This window comes from Peromyscus eremicus, chromosome 3 (genome assembly GCF_949786415.1).
Source record: "Peromyscus eremicus chromosome 3, PerEre_H2_v1, whole genome shotgun sequence".
In the NCBI taxonomy this organism is placed as follows: domain Eukaryota; kingdom Metazoa; phylum Chordata; class Mammalia; order Rodentia; family Cricetidae; genus Peromyscus; species Peromyscus eremicus.
This window is the reverse complement of record NC_081418.1, coordinates 46,490,424-46,516,633: the sequence shown is the minus strand read 5'-3', so window position 1 is coordinate 46,516,633 and position 26,210 is coordinate 46,490,424. Positions and strand designations below refer to the sequence as shown.

General features: G+C 49.6%; 1 protein-coding gene across 1 annotated transcript in view; it reads left to right on the top strand.

The window, feature by feature from the left end:
- Positions 1 to 26,210, top strand: part of Wdr91 (WD repeat domain 91) — a 30,072-nt gene extending 3,862 nt beyond the window's left edge. Inside the window, exons 4-15 of the mRNA XM_059257564.1 lie at positions 40 to 122; positions 1,216 to 1,346; positions 2,292 to 2,457; positions 12,053 to 12,211; positions 15,409 to 15,596; positions 16,393 to 16,543; positions 18,508 to 18,602; positions 18,737 to 18,905; positions 22,228 to 22,336; positions 22,974 to 23,086; positions 24,542 to 24,739; positions 25,734 to 26,210. Of these exons, the coding sequence (XP_059113547.1) occupies positions 40 to 122; positions 1,216 to 1,346; positions 2,292 to 2,457; positions 12,053 to 12,211; positions 15,409 to 15,596; positions 16,393 to 16,543; positions 18,508 to 18,602; positions 18,737 to 18,905; positions 22,228 to 22,336; positions 22,974 to 23,086; positions 24,542 to 24,739; positions 25,734 to 25,898 (1,727 nt within the window). The 3' untranslated portion in view covers positions 25,899 to 26,210. The remainder of the gene's footprint in view (positions 1 to 39; positions 123 to 1,215; positions 1,347 to 2,291; positions 2,458 to 12,052; positions 12,212 to 15,408; positions 15,597 to 16,392; positions 16,544 to 18,507; positions 18,603 to 18,736; positions 18,906 to 22,227; positions 22,337 to 22,973; positions 23,087 to 24,541; positions 24,740 to 25,733) is intronic.

Sequence of the window (26,210 nt, the reverse complement as noted above, 5' to 3'; positions counted from 1 at the left end):
AAATCTTTCTGGGCAGACTTATTCTTTAACCTTATGCACCTGTCCCTGTGATCCTGAACTTCGATGCGGAGTGCCAGAGGACCAACCAGGTTCAAGAAGAAAACGAAGTTCTGCGTCAGAAGGTTCGTTCTGAGCCAGGTTGGAAGCTGGGAAGCACTTCTGCTTCTGGGTAGCAGCGGAGAGCTGGTTAAATATAGAAAAGGTGAACTGTTCTCAGATGAAAAGTGAGTCACCAAGTGTGGGGATCTGGGGCTGTGCCAGCCCTGATAACCGGAGGTGAGAGTCATGCTTGGAATCGGGGGTGTGTGCTGCATGAGCAGTACGGCAACAAGAACCAACTTGTGAAAAGAGGACAGTGTGCGTCTTACAACCCGGCACACCTTGGCTCTTTTCATCTCTTGTTCCTTTAAATGACGTGTGTGGTGTGTGGATATGGGTGTAGGTGCCCCTGCAGGCCAGAGAGGATGTCAAATCCCTTGGCATTGGAGTTCCAAACCTGTGATCCACTGGATGTGGGTGCTCGGGTCCTCTGCAAGGTCAACACTCACTCTTAACTGCTGAGCCATCTCTCCAGTTAATCTGTCAATTATCTTCCCAGTCTTTTTCCTTATACCCACACATATACTGTTTATAACCCAGATAAAATTGTTCTGATTCAGCGACATATTTGATGAAAGACTAGCTCCAAGATGCCGGGGCTTGCCTTTACATTTTGCCTGAGGAGTCTCCCCGTCTTGAAATGAAGATCCGTGTCAGTGATTTTTTGGGAAAAGGAAGCTTTTAAGCTATTTGGGGGTTTGAGATTCTTGGATGCTGCCTCGTTGTCTCCAGGCAAGGGCTAAAGATGCTGTAATACCGTAATGTATTAAAAATATTTTTCTCTGCAAGTTTCAGAGGCCAATTTTGCAGATTCCAAACATCAAAGCAGGATCCCCGCCTCCCCCAGTGAATTCAGGAAGAAACAAGTCAAGTGATTAGAGGAAGTAAATCAAATGATAAAGAGAAGACAACACAGTGGTTTTGGGTGTCTAAGGGTGACTGCCTTTCTCAACCCTCAGAAGTCCATTATCAGCTGTGGCTCTCTCATTTTCCCACTGTTTGATGAGTAGAAGTGTTCCTTACAGCTGGGTTTGGATGTGGCGTGTCAGGGAAGCTCCCTGAGTAGAGGGGAGGTCACGTGAGGTCACTGGCTAACTGAGCTTCGCCCCTCCACAGCTTTTTGCATTGCAAGCTGAAATCCATCGGCTCAAGAAGGAAGAGCAGCAGCAGGAAGAGGAAGAGGCCTTGGTCCAACACAAACTCCCACCTTATGTCTCCAGTATGGACCGCCTTGGAGATTCGGAGCTGTGAGTGTGCTTGAGGGTTTAAGTCAGTGAGGGGAGGGGGGCTGCTGTCTCTGCTCTTCTGAACGTCACACTGACTTCCTCCCTGGCGGCCCCCTGTGTCTGCTGAGGGAGAATTGTCAGAGGGGGCTTTGGCACGCTTGGTTCCGAGTTGTATCCGTAAGGTCCCTACTCTCTAAGATTTTCCCGGGATGGAGAACTATACAGCTGTGTCAGGGTCCGTGGTGGTGGAGTCCCGCGAAGCTGCTTCATAGGGTGGAAGGACTGGTCACCACAGGTGGGGATGTTCCTCAGGAGAAGCTGCTGGGGTGTAAAGAGGAAGGCAGTGTGGGAGAGAAGTTTGACCTTTGAAAAACTGCCAGTTGAAGCAGAAGTCTGAGGTGATACAAGAGAGAGGCAGTAGCTCTGTAGCTGGAGGTCAAGTGCCCGTCAGAGATGTAATGAGAAGGTTTTCAGTAGAGAAAGTAGGAGGAGACACACAGTTCATCTTAGTGGCGTATTTTATGTAACCTTGTATTCTCAAACTAGTCCAGTGCAGAGTAAACGACAACCACAATAAATGGTTGTGTAAATGAACTCCTCTACCTTTTTTTTTTTTTCTCGTGCTAAGGCTTTGCATCCCATCCTATCTCGCCCCAGCTCATCCTCATCTGGATTAATACAGTCAGGTGCTCGGTAGAAAATTGTGGATGTGTGGCCAGCAGCCACGGACTAGGCATTCTGAGCTTTCCTGGGTCTCTCTCTAAGAGCCACAGACTGCACTTTTGGGCCAGATGAACTTCGGGTTCTTTGTTCAGGAAATGGTCCCAAAGATCGTGCCACCTTCAAGGCCAGGCCTCAGAACCTAGCCAAGGCCCCAGTCACTGACCTGGGCCAGGAGTTCTGTGTTCTTGGATCCCTCCTTGTTCCCCTCCAAGCCCTAATGCTGTGGTGTGTTTACTTGGCCAGAGCCATGGTGTGCAGCCAGAGGACTGCCTCCCTCTCCCAGTCGCCTCGAGTGGGCTTCCTGTCCTCACTGCTGCCTCAGAGTAAGAAGAGCCCTTCAAGGCTGTCACCTGCCCAAGGCCCCCCTCAGACTCAGAGCTCAGGCAAGAAAGACTCTCTCAGCAGTCAGGTGAGTGTGGGCCCTGCCTTTGTGTGCTTGTCAGGATATTTCCACCGTCTCACTTAGAACTCCTTGTCACACGTGAACTCGTGGGTCCTTTTTTCAGGGCCAAAGTTTTGGATGTGCTAGGAGATCCCAAGTTCATTTCTCCTTTTCTTTCTTCTCCCTTCCAACCTCCCGCCCAACCTTGTAGACCCATGCATTCTTTGCAGGAGTAGAACAGAGATAAAACTGTAGAGGAGGGATTGAGGGGAAAAACCAGAAAATCCACCTGATAAACCGCTTTCCCATCTCACTCTGGCTGGCAGTGAAGGGCGTGATGCTGGGATGGAGGGCAGCGTGTGTGTGGACATGCCAACAGTGGATCTCGTTGACCCTCAGGCCCTCCCTCGCTCTCGGCCTTCCAGCCCCAAGTGGCTGTGCCCCCCTGCACCGCTGTGACCGCTCTCAGTCTGCCGTGCTCCATTAGTGAAGTGACAGATGGTGGCAGAGAGGAGGTTTGGAAGGGTCCCTTCCCTTTGCTTAGGCTTCCCGTGAACTCATAAGGGGTTTTGAGTGTTTAGGTAGCTCAAGTGTGAATTCTGACAGTTAGGGAATTTTGAATTTTGAGTGATATAAAACAAGTGTCGGGCCAAAGAGTAAATCCAAGCGCTCTCCTTAAGTCCATGCCTTCATTTAAGTGTGGTATTTGCTGATTCTGCAAAGGATTTCTACCATCCTTCAATTTAATGGCATATGGTAAGAGGCCTTTGATGCCGGCTATGTCCAGAGCAGCCAAGAGTCCCACTTTAATAATCATAGAAAATGGCTTAGTCAAAAGAAGCCAAAACTATACAATGGAAAAAAGAAAGTATCTTCAACAAATGGTGCTGGCATAACCGGATGTCAACATGTAAAAGGGACCTCGATTTCTCTTTTTATGTGTTTTTACTAGTTACTGAGAGGGCAAATTGTCACAATCTATACCTTCTTCTTCCACCTCCCTTGGAGCAGTTTAGGAGTCAGCTTGTGCCCAGCATGTTGGGAGTCTGCACCAGATGGCCACAGGACTGTGTATGAGTTAATATTGTTGAGCGGGAGACACTGAGCAGGACCCTGGGGAAGACAGCATGGGCTCTGGACTCAGGCAACTTTCTTTTTACTTCTGGCTCATTAAACTCTCCCCAGTTTGCTTGGGATAATTAGTAGTGTTGACTCTTAGGGAAGGAATAGAGCCTACAGAAGTGCCCTTGGTATCAGCAGTGCCCAGCAGAGGCAGTGCCCAGCAGAGGCAGTGCCTAGCAGAGGCTAAACAGTAAAGTTTGGTAGGAGCTGGACCCCTGAAGGTCCTAGGAATCAGCTCTGAGATCTCAAGGACTGTCAATGCGGTGTGACTGCCACCTCGGCATCCCTGAGGGTGGAGACAGTCATAAATCAATCAGAGCTACCTCTGCAATTGCTTTTCTAAAAGTTCAAATCTTACGAAGTAGAACTTCGGGTCTTTCAGAATGCAGCTAGGCTGCTCTGCTGTTTGCTTTCTGGGTCTCTCTCAGCGGGCAACATTTTAGAAGCTTGATAGATGGTGGGTGGAGCCTTGAGTCTCTTGAAATCCAGCTTCATTCAGGTTGAAAGCAAACACAAAGACTGTTTTGGATAAGCCTGTGGCCATGGTTTTGATAAGTTCAGGAATTATGAGTCACATAGTTAAGCTGAATGGCATGGTGTATTTTTTTGTACAGTTTACAGCTAAAGGTGAGGGTAAAAATGTGCAGTTTTCAGGGAAGCATTGGTTAGCTTGCCTCTAAAATACAATCGCACCCAAGTTTGGTCACTGTGTTGTATATTCAGTGCACTTTCCAGATCCTTAAAGGAAACCACAGCTGTCTACAATCTGAAAAAAAATTGACTAAGTCATTTTTTTTTGCTTTAAATTTTTTAAATTATTTTATTTTATTTTTTTCTATTATCAGCTTGATACAGTGTAAATTCTTATCCTAATAGTGAAATGTTTCACTGAGGCTTACCTAGTGATTGAGTAAAACCAAAACTTATTATAAGCCACAGTTATCCTAGGGTCCCCCCTGCTGTATAGCCTCCCTGGTTCTGTGGGTTGCAGTCTGATTGTTCTTTGCTTTATATCTAGAATCCACTTATGAGTGAGTACATACCATGTTTGTCTTTCTGGGTTTGGGTTATCTCACTCAGGATGATTTTTTCTAGTTCCATCCATTTGCCTGCAAATTTCATGCTGTCATTGTTTTTCTCTGCTGAGTAGTACTCCATTGTGAATATGTACCACATTTTCTTAATCCATTCTTCAGTTGACGGACATCTAGGTTGTTTCCAGGTTTTGGCTATTACAAATAGTGCTGCTATGAACATAGTTGAGCATGTATCTTTGTGGTATGATTGAGCATTCCTTGGGTATATGCCCAAGGGTGGTATGGCTGGGTCTTGAGGTAGATTGATTCCCAATTTTCTGAGAAACCGCCATACTGATTTCCACAGTGGTTGTACAAGTTTGCACTCCCACCAACAGTGGAGGAGTGTTCCCTTTGCTCCACATCCTCTCCAACATTGACTGTCGTTAGTGTTTTTGATCATAGCCTTTCTGACAGGTGTGAGGTGGTATCTCAGAGTGGTTTTGATTTGCATTTCTCTGATGATTAAGGATGTTGAGCATTTCCTTAAATGTCTTTCAGCCATTTGAGAGTCTTCTTTTGAGAATTCTCTGTTTAACTCTATAGCTCATTTTTTAATTGGATTGTTCAGTATTTTGATGTCTAGTTTCTTGAGTTCTTTATATGCTTTGGAGATCAGTCCTCTGTCAGATGTGGGGTTGGTGAAGGTCTTTTCCCATCCTGTTGGCTGTCTTTTTGTCTTAGTGACCGTGTCTTTTGCCCGACAAAAGCTTCTCAGTTTCAAGAGGTCTCATGTATTAATTGTTGTTCTCAGTGTCTATGCTGCTGGTATTACATTTAGGAAGTGGTCTCCTGTGCCAGTGCGTTCAAGAGTACTTCCTACTTTCTGTTCTATCAAGTTCAGTGTAACTGGATTTATGTTGAGGTCTTTGATCCACTTGGACTTGAGTTTTGTGCATGGTGACGATATGGATCTGTTTGTAATCTTTTACATGTTGACATCCAGTTATGCCAGCACCATTTGTTGAAGATACTTTCTTTTTTCCATTGTATAGTTTTGGCTTCTTTTGACTAAGCCATTTTCTATTTTTATTATTTTTAATTTTTTGTATGTATGTGTCTCTTTGCAGTACACGTGTACATGACTGTGTGGGTGTATGTGTGTGTGTATTGAGGACAGAGATTTACATCAAGTGTCTGATTTTTTGAGCAGTGTCTCTTACTGAGCCTGGAGTTCACATGGGTGTCAGGGAAGCGACCCCAGGTCCTCATGCTCCCATGGGAGGCACTTTACCCTTTGAGTCGTGCCCCCAATATCCTCATTTGCTGTTTCCAATTGATGGTAGATTATTTAGGCTCAGCATTTGCTTCAATTCTAAAACTAACTTGTAGATTTGAGGTTCCAGGGAATGACAGGGTTTTAGAGCTGGAAGTAGATTTCAGGGTCACCCCTCTCCCCTGTCCTGCTGCACATCAGGCTAGAGTCTCCTGTGCTGTGGCTCTCACTGCTCTCTAAGCTGGGCATTTGCTTGCGGTGGCTCTTAGTACAAGCCCTTTAACTCACCTGTGGTGACCTTAGCTTGTCCCCCAGGCCACACAGAAGGGGGCTTCTTGTTTAGAGCTGCCCTTCTCTTTCCCAGTGTCCTGAGCTTTTCTGTCCATCCCACTGTCTGTTTACTCCGGTTGCCATGACGATACCCCTCCCATATGGAGCTCCTCCCTTGGAGGGGACGGGGTGGAGGGAGGGAGGGAGGGAGGGAGGGAGGAAGGGAGGGAGGGAGGGAAGGCCGATGACATTCTGATGTCTGTCATTTTGTCGTAAGTGATGTTCAGATAGTGTTGTAGCTGTCCCTCTCACTGCTGTCAAGTGCAGTACGTGGTGGGGCACTTCCTGTGATGTAACAGTATATCCCTGTGGACTCCGAAGGCACTGACCGGGCTCTACACCAGCTTGCTGGGCCAGTGCGTGTTAGGCTCCATCTTTCCTCACCATCCCAGAATTCTTTTTTCTTCTCTGCTGTTAAAGGACATGAGCACACAGAAAACACAAATGCTATTTATTGTTAAGTGAGCGACATATGGAGTTATTAGACTTTCCTCCTTGAAGTTTTATTTACATAGAGTGCTGTAAATTTTACGCACAGCATTTTGCCTGCACATGACAGGTCATGGAAATCATGATCACTCTTACTGAAATGGTCGTAGAATTATTGTTATTGTTGCTATTGTTATTATTAGTGAGATGGAGTCCCACACTGTATAGCTCAGGCTGGCCCCAAACTCTGGCAATCCTCCTGCCTCAGCTTTCTGAGTGCTGCGATTACAGGGCAGAGCCGTGACATCTGGCTTCATACCATTGTGGACACACACTCTGCAGGGTTTTAGTAGAAATCTGGAGGCAGAATTGGGAGTATGGGGGGTACCTATAAACCACAGTTCCCGAAGTCTTTTGGGCTCTGTAGCTGTAAGAGCCAACATTTGTCAACAGCAGTGGGTAGGCTGGGGCTTCCGCTCTGCTGCATCCTTCCAAGGATGCAGTAATTCTGGGCCTTTCACACCCGCTCCGTGAGTCAGGGGGCAGCAGGTGTGAATTACTTTATTGTGGACATAGCCCTGTTTGGCTGTCATGTAAAGAAAGAAAGCACCCACAACCTCTGCCAATTCCCTCTTCCCCACTGAGACACCAGTGCTGAGGACAGCTGGCCTGGGCCTGTGTCCATGGAGCTGGGCAGGATGGCAAAGGTGCCTGTCTACAGTGTGTGTGCTATGAGACCCTGTCTTCTGGGTGACCTTGGCCCTCAGATGAGACCTGTTTCCCACCAACGCTGGACAGCTCTCTAGGAACTGTGATTTTGGAGTCCTTCTGTATGTTCTGAGGCACTGATAAGTCACCGTGCATCTGTCTCCAGAAGGAGCAAATCACAAAAGACAGGCTACAGACACCTCTTCTGAACTGTTGGGAGCCAGGCAGGTTATGACTGGATAGAGTTTAGACCATTGGAATGTTGTGTCAGTCCACTTGTTAGGGTTTTTGTTTTTAAGGCCTATTTTATGTATGTTTGCCTACAAGTATGTATGTGCACCACATACATGCCTGGTGCCTGCAGAGGCCAGAAGAGGGTGTTGGACACCCTGGGACTGGAGTTACAGATGGTTGTGAGGCCCTTTGTGGGTGCCAGGAACTGAACCTGTGTTCTCTGCAAGAGCAGCAAGTGTTCTTAACCCCTGAGCATCCTCCAGCCCCATCCACTAGTTAGGATTTTTAGGAGGTTTGTCCTTAAAACTTCCAGTGACTAGTGATGTCACGGCAAACATTTTTTAAAGTTGCACACATTTATAGCCATATAGACACACGTTTACCTCCTTACTAAAGTTCTTCAGCAGCAGCTGCCTCCCACAGATACCTGCTGTATTGGTATCGCGTGCCCACCACAGTTAGTGTTGAAGGACACTGTCTTCTCGTCCCCAGCCACAGCTGAGAAGTCACACTTAGGCCCGTATTCTCTTGGTATCAATGACTCTTGTTGAAAGGCCCCTCTTCTTATTTTACTGTATCCCCTTTGTTAATACCCATTTGTATTTTCATTTTGGAAAATAGAAGTTTCGGGGCTCTGGTGTGGTAATATATTGGACAACCCCCATGCCTTCCTGACTTGTGAGGGAAGGATCCCTTTTTATTTCCTGCTGGTTTTTTTTTTTAAAGATAAAAATTATTATCATCATCATAATATTATATTATAAAATATAATGCATATTATGTTATATATGATGCATATGTTATATAAAATATATATTATGATATATATCTATATATTATTATTAGTGTGTGTGTATGTGTGCGCGCACGTGAACACACACATGTGTGGAGGTCAGAGGACAACTTTCAGGAACCAGTTGTCTCCTTCCACCGTGAGTTCTGGGGACTTAACTCAGGTCATTGGGGTTCTGTGACAAGTGTCTTTACACCTGAGCCACCACCTCTCTGGGTCTTCCTGCGGGGCGCTCTGCATTGACTGGGGAGGTCTTAGAGGGCTCTTGACCCAGCCAGAGAATCTGCAGCCTCCGTACTGTCTGAATTGAGCCCCTTAGCACCACACGTTGAAAGAGGGAAGGACACTGCTTACTGGGAGTAAGTGAGCAGAGCAGAGTTCCCAGTGCTCCCTCCCTGCCTTCTTGTGCAGAGGCAGGGTACCCTGTGGTCCCTGGATAACACAGACAGGGCATGAGATAGGCAGCCGTCTCTAGAGATGTGATGTGGCTGTTGGTGCCTGCCTTTTTGGCAACTGTTCTGTGGTCTCAGATCATTATCTGAAGAAGCATGTGACCACAGCAGACCTTGTCCTCAGCAGTGCCCCCCACTTGAACAGACCCCTTCCTCACGCCATTCTTCCCAAGCCCATCTTAGGAGCAGACACTTTCTCTCACTGGCACGTGTCTTCCCAGGACCCATCCACAGCTATCCATTTCTAATCCTGGGAATTCACATGGGCCGTGTCTGAGTGGTGTAGCGTTCCGTTCTTGCTCTCTAAGGTTTATAGCAGACCAGCAAGTGTCGCTCTTTTTGTCTGGAGGGGAACAGTCATGAGTACAGTTGATAAGAAATTCTCCGTGTGCGGAGAGGAGGGAAAAGCCACAGAGAAGTGCTTCAGCCTTAGCTGGTGTCAGTCGGCCACGCAATCTTAACCCTTAATAGACCCTTCCTTTCTTCTCTTCTGCTCCACACCAAGTCCCTAGCCATGTCTTCAGCTTATTATTGTCAGGGCTTCTGCACAGCCTGTGACTTAACTTACCTAGTACTTTGCTGATGTGTGTGCAGGGGTGTGTGTGTGTGTGTGTGTGTGTGTGTGTGTGTGTGTGCAGGTGTGTGTGTGTGCAGGTGTACATGTGCGTACATGGAAGCCAGAGGACAACTTTGGGTGTCAATCCTCAGGTGCCATCCACCTCTTTTTGAGACAGGGTCTCTCACCTGGCTTGGAACTCACTGAATAGGACAGGGAGCCCCAGGGGTCTCCTGTCCCTGCTGCCCCAGCGCTGGGATCATAAGCACACACTTCCACACCGGGCTTTATTGTATTTTATTTTTCAAATGTGGGTTGTAGGGCTCATCTCAGATCCTCACGCCTGTGCGGCGGAGGCCTCTCTGCAGCCCCTGTTCTCACACTTTCGGGTAGATTTGCATTACTCTTTATGACTCGAATGCACTACTCTTTCCTGTAACCGTTTGCTTTCTTCTTGGGCATCCAGTGACCAGCGTTTCTCCCCTCAGATCTGCTGTCCCACACATGGGCACCTTTTTCCTTTTAAAATCTCTTCTTTTCTTTGGATGTTCTGAGCTATGTTCCCAAAGCCACAGCCCGTGTCTCCCTGTGCTGGGATCCCGTTTCCTTCACACATCCTGGCCGAGTCACTTTTTCCTCAAGACATTTTGTCACGTGAGCGTAGCCAGCCAGCTTCTCTTGTAAGTCCGTGATGGGCCCAGTGTGGTGGATCTTTTCCTTTACTTTCTGTTAATGAAATTGTCAGCAAAATAGTTCCTCAGACGTTCTCCTTATATAGGTTAGGCCTCTCTAGTCCAGGAATGTGGAATGTGAGCTATCCAGGGTGGGGTTTGTTTTTGTTTTATTTGTTTTCCAGTACTTGGTGCCAGATCGGGGGCTGTGCACACGATAGGCAAGCACTCTACCACTAAATCCCCAGACCTTTAAAACTGTTGTGTAAAATTATCTCTCTGCTGTGTGTATAAAAAGTATACGAAGCATAAATGAGTTTCATGTTTAGATATGTGTCACATCCCCAAGATATTTCATAATGTGTCTGCAAATATTCTGAAGCCTGAAAAATGAAACCCAAAACACTTGGTGGATTGGGAACAGCCCGCCTGTCCTAGAACGAGCGTGGCTGGTGTCAGAGCTGTCCTGGCAGACACTCCCCGGCCCTGCAGCCTCACCTCACCGTCAGTGCCTGCACTCATTGTTAGCTGTGGATAGCCGGGGCCGCGGCAGGCTGCCGGCAGCTGTAGATGGGCATCATAGTCTGAGGGGAGCTTGATGGTTGAAAGAAACTCTCAGAAGGGCTGAGTGTCCTGGTGGGCAGGTGTCATGGAGTGGTACACAGTTCTTCCAGCACCTGTCTTCACTCTAGGGTCTGTCCATCCAGGGACTCCACCTCAGCCTGCAGTGTAGGAATTTGATTGGCGGTGTTAGCTTTGTACTGTGGCTTCATTCTCACTGATGTCTTAGCCGTGTTGTTCCTACCCGCTTCCTACCGACCTCACTGACCAGCTGAAAGGGTGACATAAAGAACTCCGTCTTCCCTAGCGTCTCCGTTTGGGGTTTCTCACTTCCCATCAGGAGTGGATGGGAGCTCCTGGTTCTCCAGAGCCTCACCCGCAGCGTCTGGTGCCCAACCCCGGAGCTGGTGCCAGCATGATGTGTAGAAAATGGAATCTCAGTTCAGATTAAAAAATAATTAACGTGTGTGTGTGTGTGTGTGTGTGTGTGTGTGTGTGTGTGAGAGAGAGAGAGAGAGAGAGAGAGAGAGAGAGAGAGAGAGAGAGAGAGAGAGAGAGAGGAAAAGAGAGAGACAGAGACGGACAGACATGTGCACGCGTGTATTGCAACACAGGTGTGGCCGTCAGGGGACAACTTCTGGGAGTTCCTTCTTGCCCTCTGGGTCAGGAAATAGGAGACCAGTAGTTCTGTGTGGTGAAGGTTGGCATTTCAGGACACCATGGTGTCCCAGCACTCCCAGCTGTTACCCTCACCCCCCTCTGCTAATGGGAAGGGGAGTGATGTAGTGGAGTGGGTGTGAATTACTACATTCATCCCTTTGCTATAGACTTGGACCTTATCTCTCTTGGTGTGAAAAAAAAAATGCTAGGAAAATATCATTGCCTTTCCTTTCTAATTTATCTTACACAGAAATCCTTGCGTTTCTAGATAAGTTCTATTAAAAATGCCTGGTGGTTTAGTCATTTTTAAACCAAATGATTTAGTGGTTCTGGCTTTTTTGTTTGTTTTATTTTGCTGCTTTTGAGATTGAACCCAAGTTTTCTTGCCTGCTAGGCAAATACCCTGCCACTGAGCCCGCCCCTAATCCATTTCATTATTTGTTCACAATAGCCAGCTTAGTCCTGTAGTTGGCCCCAAACAAGACTTACTGTGTTTCTTTTTCCACTGTAGAGGAGATTGGCTGGTGTGTGTGTGGGGGGGGGGGGGGGGGGCCTGGCCTACTGGTGAGTACTGGGTTCCTTCACTGTAACAAGCGTTGATAATTCCTGTTGGATAGAAGGGATTCTCTCTGCTTCTGTCCGGGTGAGAGTGCAGGCTGAGGCCAGCAGGTGACCTGGCGAGAAGGAGCTCAGTCTGGTCCTGAGAGCTGGTGGGGAGAGAAGTTGCTCCCTGGCATTTGCATCCTTCCTGGTCCAGAGTCACTGCCTGGACAACCTGGAAGAGACTTTTCACATCCTGCTTCTCGTTCTCTAGGCTTCCAAGGGCAAGGACCCAGTGCCCGGGGCCAAGGATGGGAAGAGCCTTCTGAGCGGGCCAGCGCCTGGGGAGACCAGCTGGACACATCAGCGCCAACGGCGTCTGCAGGACCATGGCAAGGAGAGGAGGGAGCTGCTGTCCACCCCCTCCTCCCAGGTATAGAGTGCCCAGGCTGCTGAGGACCCCTCGGGGTTCCTCTGAGTTCTGCTGGCAGGGAGGGCCTGCTCTGGCCTGGTTGGTTATTATCACACTGGTGTTTGGGTTCTGTTTTGCCTGCTTTTCTCCTGGTAGTATTTCCTCAAGAGGGGCCAGAAAGGTCTCTGAGTTCTGAGGACCCCACTATACCAGTCCTTCCCATGGGGGACCGGTGTGTGGTAGCATGGCATGGGGCCTGGGGCTTGATCTCCTCAGAGTCTGACACAGTGGCCCATAGTGTCTTTCTGCTCCCCCGGAGGCCCTGCTCAGTGGCTGCTGTGCTGACAGCCATGTTCTTGCTGTGTTAGATGCTATAGCCGTATCGTCCCTGTGGGGAGCTCTGGAGACAGGGGTCTCTTGCTCTGAGAATGTGAGACAGCATCTGCTCTTGCTGATAGTGTAAGCTGTTTCTGCCCAAAGCCCAAGTGACTTACCGGCTCACCCTTTTGGATGCTTTCTCCCGGTTGGTCCCTGTTGTTCATTTAAAGGATTGTGGTGAAGGACTCTTGGTGCCACAGGGAGGTAGATGCTGGATTGCTGTGGAGGTCGTCAGGCCTCTCTTCATGCCTGGCCATTGGGCTCGGTTTCCTTGGTCCCCTCATGAGGAGGAGATGCTGGCTGGCGTAGGTGCACTGCCAAGGCCCGTCAACAGATCTGGCTTCACACCCAGGTTCTCCCCTCTGCCAGCCAGTGCCCTAAGGTGCCTAGCTTCTGCCTCAGTCCAGTGTCCGCAGCTGTAAGTGGGGTGGTAACATCATCATCTGGATGTAAGTCAGGGATAAACTGAGTCACTCAGCACAGGGGCTTACCCACAGTCAACTCTGTTAAACTGTTCTCTACCTGTGCTGGTCAGTTTTATGTCAAGCCGTACCTCCCCACGGCCTCTGCATCAGCTCCTGCCTCCAGGTTCCTGCCCTGTCTGAGATGTCCTAACTTCCTTTGATGATGAACAGTGAGATGTGGAAGCCAAATAAACCCTTTTCCTCCCCAACTTGCTTTGGTTATGGTGTTTCATCACGGCAATAGTAAACTTAAGACAGACACTTGTACCAGGGTAGTGGGCTATCGCTGTGACAGACCTGGCCATATTATTTTTGGGAGGATTGTGGAAGAACTTTGGAACTTTGGGCGAGAAGATCCATCAAGTGTTCAAAGCTTGGTGAGCTGTTCTGTGGGAGCTTGGAAGACATGAATGTTGAGAGAAGTGCAGACAGTGGAGGCCTGGCTTGTGACGTTTCAGAAGGAAATTTGACAGTTACCTAACGACTGTCAGGGCCGTTGAACATTTGCTATTTTGAATTATGATTCTGTGGTTCTGCTCAGTTGGGACTAAAGAGTCAGCTGGGATTTACAAGAGACTGGCACCACTGAACAGACACCTTTGCTCAGCTCGAGCTGAGAAATTATCAGTGATTAAGAAGAGACCAGCATCACTGAGGTGAAATCTTCTGGGAAGTGTTTCCTGAGAGTCAGCACACAGAAGCTGTGTCCACAGGTGGCCATGGCTGGTAGCCAGACTTGGTAGTTAAGAGTCACCCAGGTGGTACTGGTTTGAAGACATGAAGAGGTCATGGAGAACAGCTGAGGCTTGGCACTGTGAGAGGTCAGGAGAGGTCAATGGTGAAGGTGCAGCCTCAGGAACAGTTGAAGCCCTGTGATTGAAGGGGTCACGCAGAGAAGTTGAGGCTGGGCACCAGGAAGAGAGCCCAGGAGAGGCTGTTTGTAGCAGGAGACCCCAAGAGTTTGGAGATGCCAGTACCATGGGACAACCACTAAGAAGAGCAGCGGTGGTGGAGTGGAGCCTGCCTGAGCTTAGAAGACCAGCTGTGTGTGTTGCAGAGGGCGGAGCCAGAGAAGCCCCTTGGAGAAGTCCAGAAGATCATGAGTGGATCCCAGATGTTGGACATTGAGTTATTTATACCGTTGGAGTTTGGTTTTACTTTGTTCACATTGTGACTGTGCCCTGGTTCTCCCTCTTGAAGGAAGAAAGTATTTAATTTGTTTTTGATTTTATAGCCGCTCACAGCTATGAGACTTTAAAGTTTTAAAAAAGAGATTTTGGAATTTTACAGGACTTTGGATTGTAAAAGAGACCAGATACTTTTAGAGAGACAAGTTCTAAAGTGTTTCAATTTGTAAGGCTGGGGGACTTTTGAAGTTCATGAAATGTTTTATATTGTGATGTCTTTATTAATGTGTGATCGTGGGGATAACCAAGAAAGGAAAGGTTGTGGCTTAACAGTGATGTGTTTGTCAAGTTGTCCAGGGGTCAGGTGTGCTGGTTAGTTTTGTGTGAACTTGACACAAGCTAGAGTCGTCTGAGAGGAGGGAACCTCGGTTGAGAAAATGCCTCCATAATATCATAGGGCTGTAGGCAGTGGTTCTGAACCTTCCTAATGCTGCGACCCTTTAATATAGTTCCTCATGTTATGGTGAACTCCAACCATAAAAGTATTTCATTGCTACTTCATAACTGTAATTTTGCTACTGTTATGAATTATAATGTAAATATCTGATATGAAGGATAGCTGATATGTGACCCCTGTGAGGGTCAAGACCCACAGATTGAGAACCCCTGCATTTTTTTTTTTTTCTTAATTAGTGATTGATGTGGGAGGGTCCAGCTCATTGTGGGTGGTGCCATCCCTGGGCTGGTGGTCCTAGATTCTATAAGAAAGCAGGCTGTGCAAGCCATGAGGAGCAAGCCAGTAAGTAGCACCCTACCATGACCTCTGCATCAGCTTCTGCCTCCAGAACCCTGCCCGGTTTGAGTTCCTGTCCTGACTTCTGTTGATTTTGGAAAGCGATGTGGAAGCATAAGCCAAATAAACCCTTTGCTCCTCAACTTGCTTTGGTCATGGTGTTTCATCATAGTGATAATAAACCTGACGGAGATATTACCCTCTGTCTGGACTACACCAAGACACAGTCATGCTGAGTCCCACTAGAGAGGGCAAGGCCAGCCCTCTCCCCAACCAGGGCCTTGAGGAGGTTGCAGTTTCCAGGAAGCAGGCACCCTACTCGCCCAGGGGAGCTGTGCATAGCTCTCGAAGCTCCGAGCTGACCTCAGTTGGCCGTGACCACCTGTAGTCATCTAGTGTGTTCTTGTGGTGAAGGCGACCCTTTCTAAGCTGACATGTCCCTGCTTTGCTGGACAGTGCACAGAGAAGAAGCCGGAAGGCAGTGGCCCAGAAGCTGAGCCCTGCCTGGAACTCCACACGGGGCCAGTAGAGCCGCTGGCCCGGGTGTCCACAGCAGGCTCTGAGGGAGGCCGCCCCGAGCAGCCCTTCATAGTGCTGAGCCAGGAGGAGTATGGGGAGCACCATTCATCCATCATGCACTGCAGGTGGGCCCAGGGGTGGGGGTGGGGGGCTGGGATTTTAGGCAGTGTGTGAGAACGTTGGTGGCAGGAAGTGTCCTTGAGAGGGTTAGTGGAGTCCTGCTGGACTGGACATTACTGTTTGAGTGGTCTCCCTCAGACCATTCGGTTTTATTTGCTTTATGTTAGTGTTTGTGTGGAAATTTTTAACATGTGTAAGTGTGTATTTAGGTAGGCATAGTGAAATCGTGGCCTTGAAGAACAGCCCTTAAGGCATGTGCCCTCAAGGCATAGACAGTTCATGTTTGGACAGCCTTGATCCGTGCTTGGCTCTTGGGTTGATTTGGAGCCTAATGGGGGATGCCCCAAATCTCAGATGGCAGGTGCCCTGAGGGCACACTCTGCTGCTGTTCATCTCACGTGTTCCCGGCACAGCCTTGTATGGCACAGTGTGTATCGGTATTCCATTTGTGTACTTATGTATTTCTTATTGTGCGTATGCGTGCTTGGTGTGTGTGTAAATGTATGCTTGCACATAGAGGTCAAAGACAGCTCTTGGGAATTGGTTCTTCCACACTTATATGGGCTCCAGGGATCTGAGTCAGTTCAGCGGGCTAATGCAGTATCTTACTTTTATCAGAAAGATGAGCCGTGTTTCTGGTGTCCTGTAGTGTTTCTTGGACAAATGAATGTTTCTAGAGCGGTTTACACGTATCCTTTGAGTGCAGGTGTTGAGCATTAGTTTTTAATGCGATTGGAAAGTTGAGAGAGTGATGTCAGAGGGTGAGGCCAGGACACTAACCCCACCCTTTGTCTGTCACAGAGTGGACTGCTCTGGTAGGAGAGTCGCCAGCTTAGACGTAGATGGGGTCATCAAAGTGTGGTCCTTCAACCCCATCATGCAGACCAAAGCGTCCTCCATTTCTAAGTCACCGCTGCTCTCTCTGGAGTGGGCCACCAAGCGAGACAGGCTGGTAAGTGACACTTTGCATGCAGAGCTTGCTCTGTGTTCCAAGTTCAGAAATTCTCTCTCGGAGGCTCTTGACAAGTCAAGCTTGAGGTAAGCTGAAACTCCTCCCTGGCCGCCACCAGTTGGGGCGCCAGGACCACACACCTAGAAATGTCTCAGCAGGCTCCTGTCTGGAGTGAAGTTATTCCTGGAGACTGTGGAAGACTTGATCCTGTCTGCCGGTCTGTCTCAAGAGACCCCTGGCCCTCCCCGTCCCCCAACACCCGTGTTTCCGATACAGTATTAGTATACCCTCTTCTCTTGCTGAGACCTCCCTGTCCTGGCACAAAAAGCCGCAGCTTATGTTGGTGAGAGGACTGTGGTTCCCACCACAGGCCCAGTCTCTCGGGGAATGGCCCAGGGCTCATTTTCCCGGTGGACATTCTATTTGAGAGAGGGCTTGCAGTTGAGGAGTTCAGATTGATTGCTTGCAGCCCAAGAGATAGACACTGATTTTTCCAGATGTCTGGGAAACGTAGGAAGGAATTGTCCTCATAGTACGCTCATCTCAGTGCTGTCCCTGAACTGCTGTCCACTTCCCAAATGGGTGCAGAGGCCATTACCTAGCGAATGTTCCTGGGGGTACCCCAGACCTGGGCTGCTCTGGCATTAATCTCTGTTACTCTTTTCTATACTCTTCCTCAAATGAGTCCTGAGGTCCCAGAGGCGGGGAGCGTATATACTTATATACTCTATTATTCTGGAGGCCTGGACGGAGCCGGAGCTGTAAGGCAAATAGAACAGTCACCACAGCCCAAGACTGGCCAGGGCCAGGCCTGCGGCATGGGGGAGAACATAGGAGCGGGAAGGAAGGGTTGGGACAGCTGGTATTTAAAGCTGAAAGGAGGGAGGGAAGATCAAGGGTCTCAGGTAACCAGCCAGAGTATTTCTGGATGATTCTCCTCTCCCACAGACACAATAGAAGTCTGCTTTCTGTTGCCATAACAGCATACTTGAGGCTGGATATTTTATGAAGAAAAGAAGTCTATCTAGCCCACAGTTCTGTAGGTTCAAGAACATGGTTCCAGCATCTGCTCGATCCTGGTGAAGGCTCCCTTCGTCATGACGGCGGCTTGTGTCAAAGGGAAAGATCCCATGGCGAGACAGGAAGCCAGGAAGGGAGTCAGGGGCAAAGCTCGCTTTTCAACAACCCTCAAGAGAGAGAACATACTCACTTGGAGCCCATCATTAATCTCAGCTGAGGGTGATGCCCCCAGTGGTCTAATCACCTCAACTTAGTCCCACCTCTTCAGTGCTCTGCCCCTTTCTCATCAAAATACTGGGGACCAGGCTGCCAGGACACTCACACTAGAGTTAGATTAAAGCAGATGACCTGCCATTTTGTGTCTCTTCAAGTTGGCTTTGATGTCTTCATGACATTCTTTTTTTTTTTTTTTTTTTAATTTAATCAGGTGGACGGTGGTGGCACACACCTTTAATCCCAGCACTCAGCAGGCAGATCTCTGAGTTTGAGACCAGCCTGGTCTACAGAACAAGTTCTAGGACAGCCAGGGCTACACAGAGAAACCCTGTCTCAAAAAAAAAACCAAAACAAAATCTTTATGTCTTGTCTGCGCACCACATCTGTGTTTGGTGCCTGAGGAGGCAGCAGAGGGCATCAGAGCCTGGGGCTGCAGTTGAGATGGTTGTAAAGAGCTCTCTGGGTGCTGGCAATAGACCCGACTCCTCTGGAAGAGCAGTTCTCTCAACCAGTGAGCCATCTCTCCAGCCCCTCCCTCTTCACGGCATTTTAAGTGAGGTCCAGTGTAGCCAGAGTTTCCTGGCTGCCTGGGTAAGTGGGTAAGGAGCTCGCCCAAGCAGCCTGTCCAGAGCCACACCATCCAGGAACAGTCCTGGCCCCTCTCACCATGGTGGTCCTCCCTGACCCCTGTGCTGTCCTCCTCAGCTTCCTGCCTCTTCTCCTTCCAGCTCCTGCTGGGCAGTGGTGTGGGGACGGTGCGTCTTTATGATATAGAAGCCAAGAAGAACCTCTGTGAAATCAACATCAATGATGACATGCCCAGGTGAGCAGGAGCCGCCCCGTGTTCTACACGGCCTCAGGTTGCTGCTGTTGCTCTGTGAGCCCCACCTCCTGGAGTGGGATTCACCTCAGGGCCTGTGGTAGTGACCGTCCGACCCCGGCCTGTGTGTGTTGCAGAATCCTGTCTCTTGCCTGCAGCCCCAACGGGGCTTCTTTCGTCTGTTCAGCTGCAGCTCCGAGCCTCACCTCCCAGGCGGACTCCTCGGCCCTGGATATTGGCAGCAAAGGCATGAACCAGGTTCCTGGCAAGCTGCTGCTGTGGGACACAAAAACCATGAAGCAGCAGGTACAGGACCGCCTGCGGGTCTCCTGGGGCTGGGCATGCTGCCCGGAGGGGGAGGGCACCCTGTGTGGAGGGTGCGCTGCCCACACTCGCTGTGTGTTTCTAGGGACTATTGTCTCCCTAGTGCTTTCACCTGAGGGTTTTGATTTGCGAGTACTTTCCCAGGTTTTAAATGCTGAAAAGTATCATGCCCTCGTTGGGCAGATTATGAGCAATAGTGTTGTGCCGTAGACTTAGGTTACCCAGACCCACCAGCAGGCTAGACAGCATATGTTTTAGGAGATGGCTCTAGTCTTTCTCTCACCCACTAGAGACCTAAAGCTGCATGGGGATCACAGGAGCAGCCAGAAGTACTAAGGACAGAGGTGACAGCTGGCAGGTTGACTAGTCATGGCTCACCTCCCTGGAGCTGAGGACCTGTTTCCTCCAGAATAGCAGTGCTGGCAGTTGTTACTGTAGCCCTGGAGAGAGGTGAGGTTACTTCACCTGCTTGGAGTGGTGGTGCTCCTTGGGGCGATGTGCTCCTTGGAGCGTGGTGCTCCTGGACATGGCTCGTTTCAATGCTTAGAAGTCTCGAGTGCTTACAATGCCCACCTTGCCCTGGTGTCCCCAGCACTCGAGGGTCCCTGTCTAAGAGGAACCGATTTCTAGATGCGTGGGCTGCATCTTCGTGCTTCTGCTTGTGGAAACAGGCCGTGGGCCCACTGGAGACATCTCACAGGCCTTTCAGCCTATAGACTACCCTGGATTCTTGACTTCCACTCCCTGGCAAATATGCCCCACTTAGATGTTGGGTGTTCCCCCCAGAGCCTTCCTCCCCCTCCGCTCACACAGTGCCACCTTACTTCCCGGCTGACCATTTTCCCGTGTCTCTAGGGACATATTCTAAACCTGTCCGCAGTACCCCCAGTGAGACAGCTGCAGGGCCCCTCTGGGGACTCCGCCACTGTCCTCCATACCAGTTTAGTCCTGAGTCTTCTCTACTGGCATTCTGTGGTCCTCCTCCAAAGTTCTTAGTAGGATTCATAACCCTAAGTTTACTTAGGGATTTCAGTTTTCCCTTAAATATTGAATACTTAGACAAGAATGTAGGAAAATGAGAAAACAGTGGGGTGGGCTCCCCACTTAGAGGTAGCATGTCACCAGTACTTCCTTTAGCTAAAGAACATTTAAAGTGTGTGTGTGTGTGTGTGTGTGTGTGTGTGTATGTGTGTGTGAGTGTGTGTGAGTATGTGTGAATGTGTGTGTGTGTGTGTGTGAGTGTGTGTGAATGTGTGTGTGTGTAGACCAAAAAACAACCTGTGGGAGTCAGTTCTCTTCCACCTTGTGGGTTCCAGTGATTGAACTCAGGTCCTCAGCCTTGGCGGCAAGCACCTTTTCCCACTGAGCCATCTTGTTGGCCCCAACAGTCCTTATACTCACGGGTCCTTCCGATCTTTGTTGCCTTCCCCTTTCACAGATATCTTGTCTTGAGTTTTGAGTTGCGGTCTCCTAGGAGTTTAACAGGTGCCTTGGCACATGGGTAGATACCCACACACACCATAGTTTCTGCTCCACGGGCTTTCAAGCTTTATGTGTGTGGAATCGCAGGGTACATATTTTTCTAGAATTCTGTATTCAGGTTGGAAATGGGTCTGCCCCCTCACTCTCTGGCTCTGTCTTCTCTTCTGGCAGCCCATGCTGAAACAAAGAGGCTGACTCTCAGTGCGCCTCACCCTCTCAATGGCTGTCTTAAGATCTGATCTGGGTATCTCAGTGTGGATTTTCTAAGCAAAAAAAAAAAAAAAAAAAAATGTGGTGGTGCATGTCTGTACACTTAGCACTTAGGAGGTGGAGGCAGGAGGATCAGGAATTCTAGGTTAGCCTCCAATATACTATTCCCTGCCTCAAAAAATGTTAACAATAATAAAATAAAATTTCCAACCTCAATGAAAAAATAAAATTAAAATTGCAGCTTTGGATTTGTTTCTTTTCCTGCATGAGAGGATTTGTGTCTTTGACCAGTTCTTGAAAATTCTTAGTCACGTTCTTTCCAGTGTTAACATTTCTCTGGTTCTCTCTTGTCTTCTCCTTTGCTTCCTTTGCTGTCTTCATGACATCACTTCCTCAGCTTTAACAGAGCAGGTTCTCCCCACTGTCCCCAATCTTCAAATTAGCCTGTGGGGACATTCAAGTCCTGCTTCTCATTTCCAAGAGTGCATCGCCATCCTTACACACTGGCTTGGTCATGCTACCATCTCCTCTTCCTGCACTCTCTGGCATTCTGTTAAACATATTGAAAGTTCTGCAGTGTTCTGGTAACCCCACCCAGTTGCAGCTCCCTAGATGCCTGCTTCTTCACGTTATCTTCCCGTGTCCTGTGAATTCCACTTCAGGTTCCCATCTCTGGCCCTTTCTCCTTGTGGATGCTCTGAGGCTTGTTGAGGGGAGGCATATTTCTCTGAAGGAGATTTGCCTTCACTTCTGCCAGGTGGCCGGGGGCTCCACCAACAACTGAAAACTTTGAAATCCATCCTCAGACTACATAGGGGTTGTGAGTTTGGTTGGAAACCCACACCAGCCTGTGGCTTGTACTTGGCAAAGAGGTGCATTTTCTTAGCACTTTCTGTAACGTGCACAGAGGATGTTGCTCTTTGGAGTCTTACAGCGTGTGGGAATTTTTTAACACTGGACTTGGTCAGACCATTCACTTTGGGCTCCAGGCTTCTGAGTGTTCCTTGCCTATTGGATTCACTAGTCCACAGGGCTCTTGTGCTCCCCTTGCCTTTGGTTTTGGAGGACCCCTTTGTTTACAGCTCAACACTGTGCCCGTGTGTGGATGACATCATCTAACATTGGTCTTGCGGTTTCAGTCCTAGGAGGGTTCTGTGTGTTTGGAAATGATATTCCTCATTATTATCAGATTAGTAGACCTTATTTACATCTTCTGAGGTGACTTTGTTAGGTCCTGTGGAGATGCTGGGCTCCGTAGGAAGGGCCTGGAGCAGCTTCGGGATGTGTGTGTCCTGTCACTCAGGACTGCCTATAGTGAAAGGCAGTTGATGTACTGTTAGTTCCTCATGGCATAGGAGTGTTCAGTAAGACTTAGCTTGGAGTCTGCTTGAGGAAGGGAAGCATGGGCAGCTGAGATATGGGTCACTCGTAACTGCCCTGGCCTGGATTATGCCTCAGCACAGAAACTAGAGCGTCTATAGACCAATGACGTTACCTCTCAAAAGAGCACATCAGGCGGTGAGTGTGCTGTCACAGAGGCGCAGATCACTTTCTTCAGAAACAGGCCTGCGTTGGACTAGTCTGCTCATGGTGCTCTTGCTTGTGTCCATAGCTTCAGTTCTCACTGGACCCAGAGCCCATTGCCATCAACTGCACAGCTTTCAACCACAATGGGAACCTGCTGGTCACGGGGGCAGCCGATGGTGTCATCCGGCTCTTTGGTACGTAAGTTGTGCTGGGGCAATCCTGGTCCGCTCCTTAAATGGCCCGGCTGCAGCCCAGGCCATTGCAGAAGCCCAGTTTCAAATGCATTGTATTGCTTGACTTTGCTCAGTGCTTTCAAAACTTCCACCACATACAGTCAACGTGTATGTGCTTACTGTCTGTGCACATGGGAGGGGACAGAGCTCAGTAGTCCTTTGGCCGTGAGCTGATTGACCTGAGTCCTTGTCACCTGTGTGGAATGCAAGAGGTTGCAGGAGAAGAGTGCCATCCTATTCGCTTGCTTGTCCTCTGTCCCCAGGGAGAGAGGCCTAGGTTCTAAAATGGGATAAGGTGACTCCTATGTAACAGATCCCCGAGGTGTCTTGGGGGCAGTTATGGAGGTCTGGTAGGAAAGATCCCTGTGTCTTACAGGACATATCCCCCCCAGTAAGCTCTAGCTGTCCCCAAGGACCCCCAGTCCTCCCTTTGGCCCAGTCAAGAGGCTGCTCGGAGGCAGGTGGCCTTGGCAGGGTCAGCCCTTTCTGGTCCAGGAGACCCCTGGCCTCCAGAGCGGCTGTCCTGGAGGGTGAGGGGCCTGCTGTGCACGCCCTTCGCAGGTGTGGTCGGCGGCTAAGGAGTGTCTTGCTCTCTCAGACATGCAGCAGAACGAGTGTGCCATGAGCTGGAAGGCCCACTCCGGGGAGGTCTACTCTGTGGAATTCAGCTGTGACGAGAACGCCGTGTACAGCATCGGCGAGGACGGCAAGGTAGGCACCAGCAGCACTCGGCGGTGGCCGGCCATCCGTGAGCTCTGTCGTCTGGGGCTTCTTTCTGCCTCCTTTGCATCTTCTGCAAAATAGGGATACACAGAAGTCTATCTCTGAGCGTCTTTGTGGGGTTCAGAGAGTTCAGTGGGACTCGGCTGTTCTTGTAGATGGGAGTCCCATCTCTGTTTTCCCAGTTGTGGCAAAACTGACTCGTCTCACCGTAGATGGAACCACATTTAGGGGAAGATACTCTCTGGTGAGTTGTGGTCACCGTCACAGGACAATGCATGGAGTTTGCTGGGGGCGGGGCTGCAGTCGGCATACTGGTGGGAAACAGGTCTGAGCAAAGCCCAAAGAAGTATAAAGGAAACCCCTGCCTCCTAGACAGTCCGAGACAATGCCCTTTGTAGAGTTCCTCTGCAGAAAGGATATTGTGAAGAAGGAAGACAATAGCCTTGGGCGGAGGGCGAGGTAGGCAGAGGTGGAGGAAGACGTAGCTGTCTCATACAGTCTCCTGAACCCCGTGGGGTTTTATACCGTTCGTGCTCCCCACTGAAAACAGTGACTACAAAACAAATATTTATTTATTAGATCATATCTCCCTCTACAGCCCAGGACTGGCCTCAGCCTCCTAAGTGCTGGTGTAACAGAAGTCACCCACCACACCTAACCATACTGATATATATTTACTTAAGTTATTTTGAGACCACATCTCAGTGTGCTGTCCAGCTTGATTTCAACTTCCTGGGCTCCAGGATGCTCCTGCCTCAGTCTCCCATAGGGACAGGATTACAGATGTGTACCACAGTGTCGTATTTCAATTCTTCCTTTGAAAACTCTGTGTAGGGCTTTTAAGTCAAAGCTGGACACCCTGTTGTGTGGGTCAGACTCCCAGGGGAGCCAAGTAGCCGGTCCACAGTGTAGACTGTTAATTATCCACATCACAAGGGAGACCGAGAACACACCACCCAGCATGTGATTGTACTGCTGAGAAACTGAAAATGGGTTTGGAATCTGTCCATCTGTCCTCTATACTTCGTTCCAAGGTCCGGAGAATCTAGGCATCCCCACCCCCACCCCACCCAAGAGACCAGGAGGCCCTGCAAAGCTGCTGGCTGTCCCTTGTCCTCTCTTCAACTCAGGAAAGAGGAGGGTTGAGCTTTGATGTGAAGTTGTTCATTGTTTTCTAGAACTTTTTCCCCCCTGAAAAACCTTGTATTGGTAAGGGGTGGACTGTGGTCCCCACAGCCTTGGGTTGCTTCCTGCCGTGAAAGGCTTTTTCAGGGCTCGGACTGGCAAGGGAGGCAGTTGTTCCAGCCACTCACTGCCTGGGGTCAGCCCTGGCTCTGCCTCTCAGGCCTAGGTGGTGGCCACTGTAGGGGACTCTGAGGGAGCCTGGGTAGTGGCCTCTGTGTGAATGTCTGAGGGAGCCCCTGTGGTGCTTTGTGTCTGCAGTTCATCCAGTGGAACATCCACAAGAGTGGCCTCAAGGTGTCTGAGCACAACCTCCCTTCAGATGCCACTGGCCCCTTTGTCTTGTCTGGCTACAGTGGCTACAAGCAGGTTCAAGTTCCCAGGGGCCGACTCTTCGCTTTCGACTCAGAGGGCAACTACATGCTGACATGCTCTACCACGGGAGGCATCATCTACAAGGTAACTGGGTGGCAGAGTCCTGCTGGGCAGGGGTTTCTCCTTGGGGGTCAGCTTGGGCTGTGTGTGGCCCCATGTCCTGTGACCTGCATAGCTGAGTGTGAACCCATGTCCTGTGTTCTGTTTAGCTAAGTGTGTCCTGTGTCCTGTGTCCTGCATGGCTGAGTGTGTCCTGTGTCCTGCATGGCTGAGTGTGTCCTGTGTCCTGCTCACAGCTGTCATATAGAGCGGTGCTGCTAGCGGCCATCTTGTTTCCGTTTCCCAGAGCTCTTAGCATCTGGCCCTTCACACATGTGCACATCTTAGATGAGGGTATGGTGCTGGAGGACTGCCTCGTTCACACAGTAATCAAGGCCTTCCTGTGCCAGGCCCCATTCGGGGTGTTGCAGCTGATCATGGAGGCCCTGCCCTCCCACAGTTTGCATGCCCACGGTGAGAAGGGTGTCTCAGATGAATGAATAGGTGCACAGGGCAGACTCAGCCAGTGACTGACAGCTGATGCTGTAGCAGGTGGATGCTGTGGGAACAGACAGGAGAGGTGCAGGAGCGCTTGCCCCTGTCTAGGTCAAGGCAGCAGAGGAAATACCATCTTTCGAAGAGCATCTCAGGGACTTGATGTTCACATGAGGTGGGCTGGCCACAGTCAGGAAAGTGCCAATCTAAACAGGCTTTCCAGAAAGGTGGAGGTGTCGGCCAGGCCACATTCTCAGATTGGGATGGCCACTCCAGGTTCAAGGTAGTTTGGGGACACTAAAAGTGAATGGATGTGGAGCTGGGTGGTAGTGGCGCACGCCTTTAATCCCAGCACTTGGAAGGCAGAGACAGGTGGATTTCTGTGAGTTCGAGGCCAGCCTGGTCTACAGAGCGAGATCCAGGACAGGCTCCAAAGCTACACAGAGAAACCTTGTCTCGAAAAACCAGAAAAAAAAAAAATGAATGGAAGTGTATATGTGTGTATTTGTCTGCTAATTTACCCTTCACTCCTGTCCTTTTGCAGCTGGGCAGTGATGAGAAAGTTCTAGAGAGCTGCCTGAGTCTGGGTGGCCACCGGGCCCCTGTGGTCACAGTGGACTGGAGTACTGCCATGGACTGTGGGACGTGCCTCACAGCCTCCATGGATGGCAAGATCAAGCTGACTACCCTCCTAGCCCACAAGCTCTGATGTCCTGCCGGGAGCGACACACTGGAGACAGGATTGTCCCCGGTGGGAGAGAGATGAGACAGAACGGGACGGTGCCTCTGGCTCCGCACTGTCAGCGCTGTGGATCTTCAGGGAAAGACTGCCGAGGGGCCAGCCATCCAGCTGCAGCTGCTGGAGGAGTCGTCTGCGGAGCAGGCTGCGTGTGCTTCCTAGAGACTTGACTCGTGGCTGGAGCAGGGCATGCTCCAGAGCACAGGATGAATGACGAGGAAGGGGCCATAGTGGTGCCCGCCATGTTCATGGTCCAAGAGGAACTGACAGTATTTTGTACAT